Source organism: Zootoca vivipara, chromosome 9 (genome assembly GCF_963506605.1).
Source record: "Zootoca vivipara chromosome 9, rZooViv1.1, whole genome shotgun sequence".
NCBI classification, from domain to species: Eukaryota; Metazoa; Chordata; class Lepidosauria; order Squamata; family Lacertidae; genus Zootoca; species Zootoca vivipara.
Genome location: NC_083284.1, coordinates 18,444,721 through 18,461,606, shown reverse-complemented (window position 1 = coordinate 18,461,606; position 16,886 = coordinate 18,444,721). Strand labels below are relative to the sequence as shown.

Below are 16,886 nucleotides of genomic sequence, written 5' to 3'. Positions count from 1 at the left end.
GTGACAAGGATAACACTTGCTTAATTATCAAATTTGGTGCAAGTCTGATTAACTACTTGAGAATAATAATGACTTCTTCAAGTGTCATGTGCATTCATGTGTGGTGCAAAGCGGTTTTCCACAATAAAGTTTAGTCATGTCAGTGAACCATGAATGGATGGAACAAGGACAGAGAAACAGACCTTTGAGCTGGCAACGGTGGTTGTTCTGACACATCAGGTATTTCGCAGGTCTGGGTAGCTACTGTATGGGAGTGCTGGGTTTCCAATCCATTAGTTAGTTCTGTAGATATGCTTTATTCATAATAGTAACAGAGAACACACAATTTACGTCACCAGTCACATGTTTTGAGGCTATATATTATCTAGGTTAACATTCCATAAATCAGAGTTGCTAAACCTCTGGGAAATGCCAGTGTGAGTGTTCAGAATTTCAATAGCCAGTTCAATCATTTTGATAACAGAGGGCAAGAGGATTGCTTTAGCCATAGGACACAAAGATAAATTCAGAGCTACTAATTTTGCACTGAACCTAGACTAAGCAAGGCTGCAATCCAAACCCCTCTTTTGCTGGGCTGAGGGGGACTTGGATTGAGTATAGACTTGCCTCCACTCACTTCAGCCAGCCCAGCTGGCCTCCTGCTAGAAGAGATGCCCCTTTCTCCTCTCTGAAAGGTGGTTCACTGGCAGTATCCCTGCTAGCACAGTCCAGCAGAAAGCACCCAAAAGGGGTGTTCTGGGGGCAAGGCTTAGCTGGCCTGGGTTCCCGAAGTGCTCCCACAGCCAGCACTTGACAGCATCAGGTCTGCCATGGGCCAAATTACTACCGTACCTAAAATTGGCACAGAGCTCAGATTTTATCTACCAGCCTCACTCTCCACTGCAGCTGCCATGAATAAGTGGGCTACAGATCTGTTGTGAGCTCCATGTTTTGCAGAGCCTTGGTTGCCGCTGCAAGCAATATGGATTACTCTGTTAGCCACACTTTAGTCCCACTGAGATCAGTGTGGTGTAATTTAATGATCTCTATACTGTGCCACTCATTTCAATGTATCTAAAGCATGATGTTAGTCTCAATCCAACCACCTCTCACACTTTTTTTCTCCTTGCTAAAGGTTCTGTGGGTGCCAGCTCAAAAGGGGGGGGGGGAGAGACGATGGTACTGGGATGATAATGGGAGTGTAGATAGGAAAATGCCTGCATCAGTACATCTCCTTTCCCTTGATTCTGTTTAGTGCAGTTGTCTTCCCTCCAACACACCCCCACCCTGGTCTGCTACAACCAGCCATCTATGCTGCCTACTAAGAAGCATCCAGATGTGAATTGCTGGGGGGAATTAAGATTTGTGTGCTGTTACCACTGACAGCGCAGTCTTTTTTTTTTTAAAGAGATTTTTATTAATTTTTCAAACAAGAAATACACAAACAAGACATATAATATAACACTGTCCCTTCATTTTCCCTCCACCCACCGGTCCACTTCTGCCACCAGTAGGGCCCGTGTGCTTTAGGAAACAAAGGGGTCCAATTGTGAGTTGAGTTCTGCTTCCCCCCTCCCTCCTCCCTCCATATCCCCCCCCCCTGCCACTGAGAGAACAGGGAGGAAGGAGTTATGGGGATCTGCATCCCCCAACTCTTTCATAATCATATTAATAAACCTAGAAAAAAAGAGAAAGAAAGAAAGGAAAGAAGGGGAAAAAAAACAAAAAGAAAAAGAAAATTGGGAAGAGTTCAAACTTCCCAGTTCTTATTATTTTGACATCTTAATTGCGACTCCCTCGGTTGTCTTCCTCATGGTTTTCCTTGCAAATTCTAATTACTTGTGGCGAATTTTCCAACTCAGCTTCAAATCTTAATCTTATAATATTAACTCAATCCTCCTCCTTTTTCATGCTGCCCTCCCACAGGTCCCCTCCTGCCACAAGAGGTGCCTGCAGGGTACAGCACTTCCAAGGTTCCATTTCCTCCTCACCCCTCTGGGCACCCCCTGCCACTGAGTGCCTCAGAGTAAGGAGAGGGGGGCAGGCAGCTTTCTGCCTAAACACCTCACTTAACCTGCAATAATTTACAGTAACTTAAAACTTCTTTCCAAGCCATTCTTATACTCCCTTAAGGAAACATAACACTTTTTTCCCTTTCTTTTTTACATTCCATCTCCTCTCCCTAAGTCTTTTTCCCCCCAATTGGTTCAGCATTTCCATTGTCATGCCAAGATTTCGAAGACCGTCTTTCAGAAACCAAAACAATACCTTTTAACTAAAGTTTTTACCCCACACCCATTCTTTCCCAAGTCCATCTCCAGGCCTTTGCCCCCCCCCCCTGCCCCTGTCCTTCCCATCCCTCAAACACCCCACTCCACATTTTAACCCCTCCAGGATCTTCAAATCCATTAAACTTTAAGTCCCTTAGTCTCTCATCTTCTTGTTCTGGTTGTTTTTCTTCCTTTTGGAAGTCATATTTTGCTTCATCCCAAACAAAATTGTCACAGTCCAAGTCCTCTTCCGATTGTTTCTCCTCACACACAGTCTCAGAATCAGCAGTCTCCAAATTTAAATTTAAATTATCCTCTAAGTCCTGGACTTGGACTTCAATCTCAACTGGTGGTAAGTTGGGATGATGCCATTCCTTGTAGAAATCTTCCCATGACAGCAAGTAGTTCAGTACAGTCTCCTGGAAGGCTCGAGACAACTTTGTTTTCATACCTCTCGTAACCGCAGATAAACAGGGGGTAGGGAACAATGGGTACTGGAAAATTCCTCTCTCAGACGATCGACTCCATTTTGGCTGTTCTTTTTCTTGATTCTTAACTCAGTCCCAAATCCATTCTTACTTCCAATTTAAATAGTTCTTTCACTTTTACCAACAATTTTTCCTGTTCACAGCAATACAATCAATCCACCCGGTCTTTTGACAGTTTGACAGCTTTTGACAGCTGTCAAAACACTCTTCCCCTTAATGCCGCTGTACCTCAAGGGGTGCCGGACTCGGGGGCTGAGATGGTTCCAAAAAGTCTTTTTTCCCTCTCGGGACCACAGTTTCAAGTTCTTTCGTTATTCAGCTTTGGATTTTTTTTTCCAAACGCCTCCCAGTTTCCCATTAGGAAGAGACCGGCTTCCGTTTCTTTAAGTCTCTCCTATTTTCCAATCAGCAAATTTAGGATCCCGATCAAAGTTCCACTTACTTCTTTAGGAATCTTTAGTATCAAATCGGAAGAATCCTCCACTTGCCGGGTCAGGACTCGGAGCTTCGCTTCCCGGAGGTAAGATGTGGCCCAAAATGGCTCCCGCGGTTCAACCCCACCGGCTCACGATCGCTCTGTTGAGCTCTCGGGCGGCGGGGGATCCGCCAAACGGAGCAGCCGCTGGACGCCTAAGTCATCGGAACTCTCGATCCGATGCTTTTACGGGGAGTCCGCTCGCTCTGCGGACTTCCCCCCCTCCGAGAAGCCAGGGACCTCGGCACGCGAAGTCCCTGCGTCCTTCTCACCGCCGCGACGAACCGGAAGTCCCACTGACAGCGCAGTCTTTAGCATATGCGCCGCCAGGGTGCAAAGATCCACCCAGCGCCCCCCAATTTAGTTTAGCCCCCAAATTAACTTTTATTATGATGTAAGAGTTAATTTCGCATGCACGGCGCACTTGAGAATGACAAGCGCCATCATTGAGTCTGACAAGCGCCGCCGCTGGCACGGCACATCTTTGGTAAATGAGCGCATTGACAGCATTGACATGGGTCTAAATGTATAGCCTACTTCTTATTGTAGGTTTAAGTTTTAAGTTCCTTTAGATGTTTAGATGTTTTAATTTTTGTATGGATAAATGTTTGTTTCTGACTGACGGTTGAATAAAATCTGATTGATTTCTTTCTAAATGAGTGCACGAAGTTGAAAGTCCTTTAGTGAAACACTAGGCATACATTTCGGTAATACCTAAGTATTTATGTATTTTGTTTTTCTAGCTTGATCAAAATTATGTACTATTTCACAACAGGTAGATAGTTAATAGCTTAGGCAGCTTCAGGGGCGGGCACCTGACGCCCCCGAGGTTTGGCGCCTAGGTGCCGCGGACCCCTTGCACCCCCGGGTAAAGACGACCCTGGCCACTGAACTCCGTAAATAGAGATAAGGTGGGGGAAAAGATAGCAGAGACTGAAGAAAAGGAGGAGACAAGACAGAGACAAGAGTCTTGGTGGAGGGAAAAAGGAGGGGCTGAGATATGCGGTACAAGTACACATAATGCATTTTAGGTTTCTGGAGTAACCAAGCAACTTTTGATGCATAAAGAATACTTTTTTAAAAAAGTATTGCATTTTTTTCAACTCCCCCCTCCAAAAAAATAATTTTAAAAACAAGCAAACCTGGGAGAAATGTCGTCCCCCCACCTTCAATAGCTTCCAAATTTCCCAGAAAACGTACATCTTTACTAGATACTATATTTTGTGACGATAGACTGCCCTGCCTCCTTTCTTTTAGCAAATGCTTTGTGCCACTGGGGAAGTGGTAATTCTGTATTGATTTGTTTTGTATGTTTGTATGTGATACCAATAAAAGGTTTGATGATGATGAGAGATACTATCTTTGCAGTAAAACTGATTGACCCATCGTTCACCAGGGGAGGGGGGGGCCCCTGCATCAGACCCATATTTGTAGCTCAAAGACAGAGCTAATGGATTACAGCTGAGAATGAAATGGAATCTGGTAGTTATTAAGAATTTTCAAGTATTCTAGCAGAAGGGGGGGGTCAGGCATCCAGGTAAGTTGAATGCTCATTGTGCCGGGGGGGGGGAGTTTTTCTTGGACTACACAAAAGTGATGACAAAAGTTATGAGCTTGGGGCAAACTAAGCGGCTTTCCAGTCATTCAAAGTAGTCAAAATAGAAGCATGGGGAGTTTGGGTGAGATTTGGTTGCACTGCACACTGTCAAATGCAACACAAATCCACGTACAATGAGAATTGTTCAGTATTTTGATGCTATGGGTTGCAGCAAAAAGGGGGAGCAGCTAAGAAATGGAACTGCAGTAAAACCTGTGGTTATGGAAACGAACAGATAAAGAAGCACAGATCTGAGAAATGGGGTGGGTGCAGGCCTATAGTAGGAGATGGGGAGAGAAAGGGTTTTTTTGGGGGGGGGATATGTGCCACATGAAAGCGCAGAGAGAAAAGGAAGCAAGAGGAGTTCCAAGGAAAAGAGAATGTGCACTATGTTATCCAGAGGGGGAAAACTGATAAAGCAATAGTTACAGAAAAGAACAACTTTAGGGGGGAAGGGGAGAAAGAAAAAGAAAATGTGTTACAACTATTGTCAAAGCAATTAATCCTAAATGCATTAATAGAAATGTAAACATGGTCTTCAGAGTGATTTGCGCTGTGTGTGCTCCTGAGCTGTATCAAACCCCCCAAATAAGGAGGGCCACCAGAAGTCTCCAAAACACAGTTGTAATTGAGATTAATTGCCAACATTTAATGAGCAATTGCCAGAGAAGAATACTTTTTTTACACTATTTTTATAGTAGCTTGTGACAAACTGAGAAATATTTACTTTTAACTTTCTCAGCAAAAGCCGTTCATTTCAACAGGCCTTCAACAATAAATGTTGCTCTTGGTGGCGAACAGTGCCTATTATCATTAAAAACAAGTGCTTCAGCACTTTTAACATCGTTATTATGTATAGGTTTTTGTGGGATCCAGCCCACGTCATCAGATGCATGAAGCTATATCCATGAAAGCTTAGGCAACCATAAATTTGTTTTTGTTGCAAGAGACTCACATGGTTATCCTTTGGATAATATTGCCAAGGGACTAGTGATTCTGCACGCTCATTGTGTCTTGCAGTGGCTATCTCCATTTGGAGAATTCCCAGAATTTCTCTGTAACCTTTGAAACAGAGCACCACCACACCCTCCACCTTTGGTTATTCAAATACTACCGAGAAGTAGAAGAACCAGTTGTATAAGAAATGACTACTCTTTGCTCCACCTTCATCCCTCTGAATTTGTGAAGTAGGATTGCCATATTTTGAAGAACAAAAAAAGAGGACACATTTGCCAACTTCTACTTTTAATTATGGATAGCTATGACGACTCTACCCATGAAAAAGGGAACATGTCCTGGAAAAAGAGGACATATGTCAACCCTATGTGAAGTGGCTCTTGGAAGTGTTTTAGACTAGTAAAAATTAATTGTACTATATAATAGCTGTATGACACTTTCAAGTGTTCAAAGGGCTCCACATGCATTATCTTACAATCACCCTGTAAGGGTAAGGCTAGATTCACATCATCCATGATACTGCTTTAAACAGTCATGGCTTCCCTCAAATAATCCTGGGAGATGTAGTTTATTAAGGGTGTGCTTTGTGTGTATGGTGTGAATGTGGCCCTGGTCATTATTCTGTCTTGGTTAGACCACACCTGGAGCACAGTCCTGGGCACCACAATTCAAGACGGATATTGACAAGCTGGAACATGTGCAGAGGAAAGCAGCTAAGGTGATCAAGGGCCTGGAAACCAAGCCTTATGAGGAATGGTTGAAGGAACTGGGTCTGTTTAGCCTGGATAAGAGGAAACTGAGAGACAAAATTGATAGCCATCATCAAATATCTCAAGGGCTGTCACATGGATGATGGATCAAGTTTGTTTTCTTCTGCTCTGGAGGAATGGACCCAAACCAATAGCTTCAAGCTACAAGGAAGAAGATTCTCATTAACATCAGGGAGATGTTTCTGATGGGAAGACCTGTTTGACAGTGGAACAGACTCCCTTGGAACACGGAGGATTCCTTCCTTGGGGGTTTTTAAGCAGAGGTTGGATGTCATGTGTGATCATGTTGAGATTTGTGTGTTGCAGGGGGTTGGACTAAATGACCCTCAGGTTCCTTTCCAACTCTACATTTCTATTATTATTACTCTCCATATACCAAATGGGAAGACAGAGGAAGATGAAAAAGACCGGCCTGCCTAGTCGCCCAGTGAGTTCATGACAGAGGTGAAATTTGAACTGGAAACTGACTTCATAGCTCAGTTTCTTTAGCTGCTATAGGACATTCTTTTGATTATGAACCAAGCTGGTCATTGAAGGGATGGTTATTATGAAAATTAAACCTATGATTAGGTCATAATGAATATGAAATCTACAAAATGGGCCCCAAAACAGAGGAAAAACACTCTTCACAATAACATCTGCAAAATTGGGAAATAAGGTAAAACGTTCTAGTGTCAAAAAATTCACTGTAAATATTACATAAAAGCCACAATACATTCAAATAACGAAAGTGAGTTTACATTGAACCAGACTCTTCACAGCACAGTGGTGTTTTTGAACATTCCTGAAGACTACTCTCTATGGTGCAATGCACATGCATTAAACAGAGATGTGTCATTTTATTACATCAACAAACGTGACAATTCAGTTGAAGTAATAATTACTCAAACAAATGTGAGATTGAGGTCCCCCCCCCTAAGTGAAACAGCTTGTGGTTTTGAAAGAGTTAAACAGAATTTGATCACAAATAGCACACTATTTGTTTTTGGGTTTTTTTAAAAATTCTATAATGTAACAAAAAAGCAGAAACACATCTTAGTAGTTTAACAGCTTGCCCTGGCATATTTCAAGTTTTCTGCACACGTGGCTGTTAATGTCAAACAAGTGAGCAGTTACCTCAAATCTCCATTTCCTGTTTGACTTGCCCTAGAGATAAGTCAACAAATAGTGAGCTGAAAATATTGTTAGGCAGTTGACTTTGGAGAACTTGCATTCCCCACAAAGTAAATGCTGCAGAAGAGAACTTTTGAAGCTGGAACAGTTCAAGGATTTCTTTTGTTTGCTTTATTTGTAATTATAAATAAAAATATTTTTCCCTGAAGTAATCCTGCTGCAAGGAGGATCCTAATTAAGTATCTTTTTTTTAAAAAAAAAAGTAAGCAGAGCTTAAAGCTAGTAGGGAAATGTGGCTTCACCGGGTTTTGCCCTTCCCATGGAACTCTGGAATGGAAATTATGTGTGGAAACAGTACGTTGACAATGATGCTTAGAAAAACGGTGCAGCAAAGAAGAGGAAGAGTTGGCATTGTATTAAAAGGTGCCTCCTCCTCCTCCTCTTTGCCCATCTTCAACTCTGCAGCAACTCACATACCCTACAGTTGGGATGGATATTCATTCATTCATTCATTCAGCCAGTCAGTTGTTTTAACTTGTCCAGGGCAATCCAAAGGGACTTAAAACCAAACAAATAAGACAATAAACCCCACACAGATACATTAAAACCAAGAGGAAAGAGAAATACAGTGGTGCCTTGCTAGACGAATTTAATTCGTTCCACATGTCTTTTCTTATAACGAAAAATTCGTCTAGCGAATCCCATAGGAATGCATTGAATTTTTTTAAAAAAATTTTTTCCCATAGGAACGCATTAATTGAATTTCAATGCATTCCTATGGGAAACCGCGATTCGCTAGACGAATTTTTTGTAAAACGAATTCGTCTAGCGAGGCAACCTCCACTAGAAAAAACCTTTCGTTAAGCAGGGCATTTGTTAAGCGAGGCACCACTGTACAGTAAAAACATTCCTCCCACCCTAATTCACTCTTTTGCAGTGCTCTTTTGTTATTTCCTTCCTTCCCCCCCCCTAATGTCAAATGCTATAATTTGGCTGATTGACACTGGTCATGGCTTGTGGGCTAAAATCATGGGTAGGCTCGATTAATTGCAGGCTCCTTAATGCAGCTGCCCAGGTGAGGGATGGCACCTCACTCCTGGCTGGCTCAAGATAAAAGTTGCAAGGAGGTGGGGTCCTTGTGCCAGAAGGACATACTCTGCTAATAGCTGGCTAGTCAGAATGGAGAGGTCTACAGTTCCCCTGCAGTGCTGTTGGGAGCAGATTAGGAAGGGTGCAGTCAGCTGGCTGGTTCATGACCCAAGCCAAGTGTTTGGCCACTTGTTTGGCCACTTAGCAATTTATCCCAACTAGCTTGAGTTGAACTGCCTGCACTTCTACGCTGTCTACAAGTTGCAGATTTGCTATCAGTAAAAATATGACCATTTAATTTCACCATGTCTTCAGCTGAGTGTAGGGAACAAAATGCAGGCATTTCTATAAGAAATTTGCTGAAAAACACTACAGGTATATAGTGGCCTTCTTTGCCAATACGGTCAACATGTGTGCTATGCACAGAGTTCAAAAGACTTGAAGAATAAGGCAAGAGGGAAGAAATTAACTTAAAGGTAACATTTATTAAATACTCTTCAAGCTTCACAAACCATAAATTAAATCAATATGTATTTGCTATAATACATTATATTACAGAGTAATATGCACCATCAAAGCCGCTATTAAGGACAAAGAAAAAACCACCCCATAATAAATAAAACCTACATTCACTACCTCATACTATTTTCATTGGTTGTTATACATGGCCCTGTTCCAGTGTTATTTTTTCCTAGGTTTATAGCCGAGGAGAGTTTCTCTCAAGTTGAGCAGAGTTGCATTATGCTAACATTACTAAAATCCCCCAAATGGCCTCTTTTTCCTTTAATGCATTTGAAACATTTACATCCTGCTCTAAAATGCACCTACTACTGATTTCGAAGAAGCTATATAAGGAAACTAACAACTGATTTTTACCAAATTCAAACAAAGCTGTACAGAAATAGCAGAATGGTTTCTTAATGTACCATCCCTTTTCCATGTTAAACTACTGCAGCCTATTCTTTTTCTGCAATAGACAAGAACAGGTTCTTCTCTAAGCTACTTAGAATATTCTTTATGCCACTTGTGTGCTGGCTGCCTATTTAGATACTGATTTTAAAACAGAACATGTTCATCTCATTCTTTACACATCAGTAGGAAACTGTTAGAAAAAAAGTATAGAAAAGGCTAGAATTTCTCATGTAATCAAAGCTAATGGTTTTCATTTCTTTATTTGCAAAGCAAGTGGAAGAGAAAGAGGAAGAAGGAAGGGACACGTGCGTTGTTTTTAAAGCTTGGCAAGTCACTGGACGTTAAGGACACGTGCTGAGACGCCATGGTGCCAGTCACGTAATTTTGTGTATCTGGGACCTATGATGTGAAGGGGAACCTTTTCCCTGTGGAAAGAAGTGACAGAAGAGATAGATAAGAGAGGAAAGAAGTTTGCATCGTGGCCCACTGCATGCAAGAACTTGAACATGCAGGATTCCATGCATTTTTAGCAACTCTGCTTGTTTACACTAATTGTACTTGCACTCGGATGCAAATTTCATAGAAGTGAAAGGGTTTTAAGAGAAAGTAAACTTCTAGCACCTAAGGCTGACAAGAGACACTTAACAATGTGTGGTTAATACCCACTGAATTCTCAAAAGCCAGAACAAAGCCTGGTTTTTCAGCTTTTTTGGGGGGGGGGGTCTTTATTACCCTTGTCCCTCCCATGGCTAGCTAAATCAGAATCGTGTAATATAAGATGCCATGCAAATCTTCAAACTGCATTATTTACATAGGTCACAAAAATTAGCATTTCCTGGTGCAGAATCTTGATTGATTTTCAAATGCCAACTCCATGCATCTATTTAACTCTTTTGAACACAGCCCTGCCAACGTATTTGCCTTTAATTGCACCATAAACTGCAAGGCCACTATATCACAAGGAATATAGTCCTTTGTGATATACTGCTAAAGCCACAACAAACACGCCACACTTCCCAAGCACTTATAAGTCTGCTGCGACTGGTTGTAGAAAATCTGTTCTGTACAAACTAGTGATGGGCAGACCAACTACATCTGATTCAGAACTGATCCAGTAGATACAAGTTTAGAAAATAAAAAGAGTGTGTGAGGCTTTCTGCTTCCACTTGGTAAGCCAACAGGTCCCACTGCTCACCTACCTTGGCCAAGACAGACTTTGTATTCCTTATGGCAAAGTTTGGGAAAGCTAAATGTCTATAGTGGAGACCAAAGGCTGGAGAACCTTTCCCTCAAATGCTGTTGTACTATCATTCCAGACCATTGGTTGGGACTAATGGAAGCTGGAGTAAGTGGTCTACAAAGAGGATCCTAACCAGGACAGAATGGGTACAGGCTACAGAGAAAGCATTACCACACATCTACATTTGTTCAAACAAGTGGGCATCTTTAGAATCCTACCGGCCTGTCTCCTTGGTAATGTCACTTGCTTGTCAAAGCGAACATTCAACGTAATTGTAAACATTCTCATGCCACTTCTATGAAAAGTGGCCCAAAGTTTAGTAACCACTGCATGATTTTGAGAAAAGGATCATTTGCTTAATGAATGAAGGGGACCAAATGAAGTTAAGGAACGTAATCTAAAGATGAATGGGGTACCCAATATTCAAGATGAAGCACCTTTAAAAACTCAGTATAAATCTCATTCTCTGCTTTCTCGCGCCTGCCTTTCCATTTCTACACACAGCCTGTGAAAACTGGCCAGGTTTTTATAGCAAAATTCATCCTTGCAAATGTATGTCAAGAGTTTAAAAGGGGGCAACACTATGTCTTGCGCTACTATCTACAACAACATGCAAACGCTTTAAAAATGTCTTGAACTTTGCACCCATATGAAGAATTTTTTTTCAAACTATTAATCAAAAACAAACCATGCAACACATCAAATTATATTTCAGATCAATAACTTACTTTGCCTTCTTTGAATCATCAGGTTCTGGTTCTTTCACTGCAAATAAACAAACCACTAATTACATTTCCATCAGAACACCACAGAAGTTTCTGTTTTTTACATTTCTGCCATAATCCACAGAACCACTAAACCTAATTTCCTTTATGAAAAAGAATGACATCTAACATCCTCTAAAATCACAAGTGTCTTAGGTAGGATGCTCTATTTTTAAAGGAAACCTACTAGGTTCATGACCACCAATTTTTTTTATGGGCAGCTCACTCCAATGTTCAGCTAATCTTGTAATTATTAACAATTTAATCTATAAATCTTAGTCCTGAAGTGTAAAGCTATTGTTTCAAGCTTTTCGATATGCCTAACCAATTACCACTTTTTAAACTGTTATGATTTTTTTTTTTACCATTTTTCTGTCACCATTTTTAATCAACAACACCCCTCCCCAACATTTTCTGACATTTCTGTCTGGCTGCTTACACACCATACATGCAAAGCACGTTACACACACACACTTAAGAATCCTGGGAACTGTAGTTTACCCCTCGAAGATTTGTAATTCCTAGCACCCTTAACAAACTACATCTCCCAAAAGTCAATTGAACTTTAAATGCTTGGTATATATGCAGCCTCCCTCTTAAACAAAAATACTTTTGTTTAAAAGAGAGTGGGTGAACAAAAGTACTTGTATTTGTAAGTATTTGTAAAATGTGATTGATTGACTAAATAGTATGGAATAATCTCATTTGAGAAGTTAAACATCACATTATGTGACTACTAAGGTTTACAGGTATTATACCTGGAAAGACTCAGGCTATTATTTAGAACAGGTATCCCCAAACTGCGACCCTCCAGATGTTTTGGCCTACAACTCCCATGATCCCTAGCTAAGAGGACCAGTGGTCGGGGAAGATGGGAATCGTAGCCTAATAATAATAATAATAATAATAATAATAATAATAATAATAATTTATTATTTATACCCCGCCCATCTGGCTGGATTTCCCCAGCCACTCTGGGCGGCTTCCAACAGAAAAATAAAACACAATAATCTATTAAACATTAAAAGCCTCCCTGAACAGGGCTGCCTTCAGATGTCTTCTAAAAGTCTGGTAGTTGTTTTCCTCTTTGACATCTGTTGGGAGGGCGTTCCACAGGGCAGGCGCCACCACCGAGAAGGCCCTTTGTCTAGTTCCCTGCAACTTGGCTTCTCGCAACGAGGGAACCGCCAGAAGGCCCTCGGTGCTGGACCTCAGTGTCCGGGCAGAATGATGGAGGTGGAGACGCTCCTTCAGGTATACTGGACCGAGGCCATTTAGGGCTTTAAAGGTCAGCACCAACACTTTGAACTGTGCTTGGAAACGTACTGGGAGCCAATGTAGATCTTTCAAGACCGGTGTTATGTGGTCTCGGCGGCCGCTCCCAGTCACCAGTCTAGCTGCTGCATTCTGGATTAGTTTTAGTTTCCGAGTCACCTTCAAAGGTAGCCCCACGTAGAGTGCAATGCAGTAGTCCAAGCGGGAGATAACTAGAGCATGCACCACTCTGGCTAGACAGTCTGCAGGCAGGTAGGGTCTCAGCCTGCTTACCAGATGGAGCTGATAGACAGCTGCCCTGGACACAGAATTGACCTGCACCTCCATGGACAGCTGTGAGTCCAAAATGACTCCCAGGCTGCGCACCTGGTCCTTCAGAGGCACAGTTACCCCATTCAGAACCAGGGAATCCTCCACACCTGCCCGCCTCCTGTCCCCCACAAACAGTACTTCTGTCTTGTCAGGATTCAACCTCAATCTGTTAGCTGCCATCCATCCTCCAACCGCCTCCAGGCACTCAAAACATCTGGAGGGCCGAAGTTTGGGGATGCCTGATTTAGAACAACAACAAGGGGGGGGACTTTTTCAGAGTAACTTTCAGAGACTGGCAAAAGTAATAGAAAACATTGAGCAAACTCTCCTGGTAGCTGGGATCCAAAGAGCTGTTTGGACTCATGCAAGGGACTTATCCTACCCCACTGGGAAGTTTTCTTCTTTCACCACCCAACTCTCAAAGTACTTTGGAAACTCTCCTCGCTTTCCAAAAGGGGTCTACTGCATAGCACGCGCTGTACTGCTATTGTAAAAGGTAAAGGGACCCCTGACCATTAGGTCCAGTCGCGGACGACTCTGGGGTTGCGGTGCTCATCTCACTCTATAGGCTGAGGGAGCCGGCGTACAGCTTCCGGGTCATGTGGCCAGCATGACTAAGCCGCTTCTGGCGAACCAGAGCAGCACATGGAAACGCCGTTTCCCTTCCCGCTGTAGCGGTACCTATTTATCTACTTGCACTTTGACGTGCTTTCGAACTGCTAGGTTGGCAGGAGCAGGGACCGAGCAACGGGAGCTCACCCCATCGCGGAGATTCGAACCACCGACCTTCTGATAGGCAAACCCTAGGCTCTGTGGTTTAACCCACATCGCCACTTGCGTCCCAACACTGCTATTGGACCCACTGCTATTGGACACACAGAATTAACTATACAGCTTTTTATTTATTTTTTTGCCACTATCTGCTGAAGCTTCTATAATACATGAATATAGGGCAATGCCAAATGCCACAACCATTCAGAAAGTGGAACTCACTGTGTTCAGTGCCAGTGATCTGCGCAAGGATGCGGAAAGAACGTGACTGGGTTGTTCCTGTCCTTGGGTGCCAATCCTCTGTATCCTCAATCAATCGTTTCTTGCTGTTGTTGCTGTGAGTGGGTGGGTGGTAAAACTCTGTATTTGTATACACAACATGCTTCCGAGGTGGACTAACAGAATAGAGAAAAGATGGAACACCAGTAAGTGAAATAAAATTTAAACAGCGTCATTGCAATTATTACTACACTAAGCTGGTCTTGTTAAACCACAGTTAACATACCTTGGCTTGTTGCACCATCTAAACCAGGCATCCCCAAACTGCGGCCCTCCAGATGTTTTGGCCTACAACTCCCATGATCCTTAGCTAACAGGACCAGTATTCGGGGAAGATGGGAATTGTAGTCCAAAACATCTGGAGGGCCGCAGTTTGGGGATGCTTGATCTAAACCCTCGCTCACAATTTGCTTATATCCAAATGGTAAATCCTTGAAGTTTGTACTTGGCTAACAGCGCGAAAACATGTTTTTTTTAAAACAGCCACCAGTACACTACTTGTTTGCATTAAATCATAGTTAAAACATTAACTATGGTTAACACATGTGAACAACCACTGACTGAGATCGAGACACTAAATACATTGAAATGTATCATCCATTTTTGTAGGTAAATCCATTTAAGATTCAGTCCTGCCCTTTTGTCATAATGGTTGTATATGATGTAATTTGCAAACCTTATGGAATGCATGAACATCAGCTAACATTGCAACACGTGAAGCAACATTTTCTCTCTTTTTCTTGGCTTGGTTCACGCATTAGCCTCTTAAAGAGATACTGCATTCTTGCTTTGCGCCTCTAGAAATAAAGAAGGGAGGCGCCATTATCCCCAGATATAAACATTGCTTAGAATGCTTCTAATGCTAACTTCCTTCCTTCCCAGATTTATACAAGACACACAGCATTTCTCAGGGTCCAGTGTCTAAAGTGCTCTTTTTAAAATCTAGGTACCAGGGCCTTGTATGCAAAGGAGCCACAGCACAAGTTAAAAAGAAACATTCTTAAAAAAGAAATAAGTCACCCATGAGAGTGGAATTTTGCACATTTGTTTTACCCTTACTTTGCATCTCGTGAATCAACTCTTAAGGAACCATTGCTTTTGCCACATGCAATACAGTCATACCTCAGTTTGCGACTGCAATCTGTTCCGCGGAGCCAGTCGCTCACCGAATCGGTCACTCCCCAATGCACGCTTCTGCGCGTGCGCGAAGCGCCGATAGAGTGCTTCTGCACACACACACACGCTGCGCAGATCACTTCTGCGCATGCACGTGCTGCGCAGATCGTTTCTATGCAGCTGGCCGCCACGGAACCCAGATGTAAACACTTCTGGGTCCGCGGTGGTTGGAAACCGAAGCGGTCGCAAACGGAGGCGGTCACAAACCGAGGTATGACTGTACTGACTTATCACTGCTTCAATCTCTAGCACAGTGGTGGGCAAACTGTGGCCCCCCAGATCAACTCTCATCATCCCCAGCCATTGATCATGCTTGTTGAGCCTGATTAGAGTTGCACTCCAACAACATCTGAAGGGCCACAGGTTTTCCACCTCTGTTCTAGCACTACTCAAATGTAAGATGAAGAGCATGAGGAGCCAGAAGCAAAGTTTGTCTGATTTAGAAACTGCCCCCCCCTCTATCTGTTAATACAGAGGCTGATTGTGCATATGGAGAACATTCTCCAGCATCTGTAGATTATGAATAAGCCAACATTATCTTTCTCACACAACATAAAAGCTCCATTTGAAGCATGCACACACTGCTGAACTACACATACAGGTGAGCTTTTGGCAATTACCGTTTAGGTGGGTTTTGCCTTTTATGTGTTTGAAGGGCATGGTAGAAGTACGGAAAGAGTCCAGTATGAGGAGAAATAGGAAGGGGGGGAGGGAGGAGACAGAAGACAAAAGAATTAAGAGCAAACAGTTGAAAGTTTCTGTTGTATTTGATAACCAAATATACTTAATGTATATATTTCCCATTCTTCTATTTTTTTGCATTCTCACCCTGCCTTTCTGTCCCAAGCAAGAAGGATGCCATTACAGATATACACAAAGATGGTGACGTAAAGGAAATGGTCAGTACTGTGAACTATTTGTCGCTAAATACTGTACCCACTAGCAACAATTGAAGGAAAGGCATTCGTTTCTTTACTTGTACACATATAATCTCTGCCATGTGTGCTACAATGTGTCAGTATGGGATGAAGAACAGGACTGTTTACAAAAAATATAAAATACACCCTGTTCCATTAGCATAAATGTGCACACGGGGTCTAGTGGACTCGTTGCCCCTAGTGATACGTCTGTAAATAGACCCAATACACACGTAAAGGTAAAAAAGTTAAAGGACCACTGGACGGTTACGTAAAAGGCACTTCATAAATAATCAGTAACTGTTTTTCTTGCTCCTTTTCTCCATTTTTGTTTCTCATAACCTAGACTAGTTGGAAAAATACTTGCAAGTATTAAAGTATTAAAAATAGTCTATATATATATATATATATATATATATATATATATATATATATATATATATAGTGCCCCCCCTTGTGCTGCTCTGGTTCACCAGATGCAGCTTAGTCATGCTGGCCACAT

At 42.3% G+C, this 16,886-nt stretch overlaps 1 protein-coding gene across 7 annotated transcripts in view; it reads right to left on the bottom strand.

Annotated features, from left to right (window-relative positions):
* The window catches only part of PDLIM5 (PDZ and LIM domain 5), a 139,438-nt gene that overhangs the window by 48,191 nt on the left and 74,361 nt on the right, over positions 1-16,886 (bottom strand). For 2 of the 7 annotated variants that reach the window (XM_035112570.2, XM_060278452.1), the window contains 4 exons: positions 16,088-16,105; positions 14,235-14,407; positions 11,619-11,655; positions 9,204-10,075 (listed from right to left, as the gene is read on the bottom strand). In XM_035112570.2, the coding sequence (XP_034968461.1) occupies positions 9,982-10,075; positions 11,619-11,655; positions 14,235-14,407; positions 16,088-16,105 (322 nt within the window). In that variant the 3' untranslated portion in view covers positions 9,204-9,981. Of the gene's footprint in view, positions 1-9,203; positions 10,076-11,618; positions 11,656-14,234; positions 14,408-16,087; positions 16,106-16,886 lie in introns of those variants that run through there. The other 5 variants (XM_035112567.2, XM_035112568.2, XM_035112566.2 and 2 more) reach the window with 3 other exon arrangements.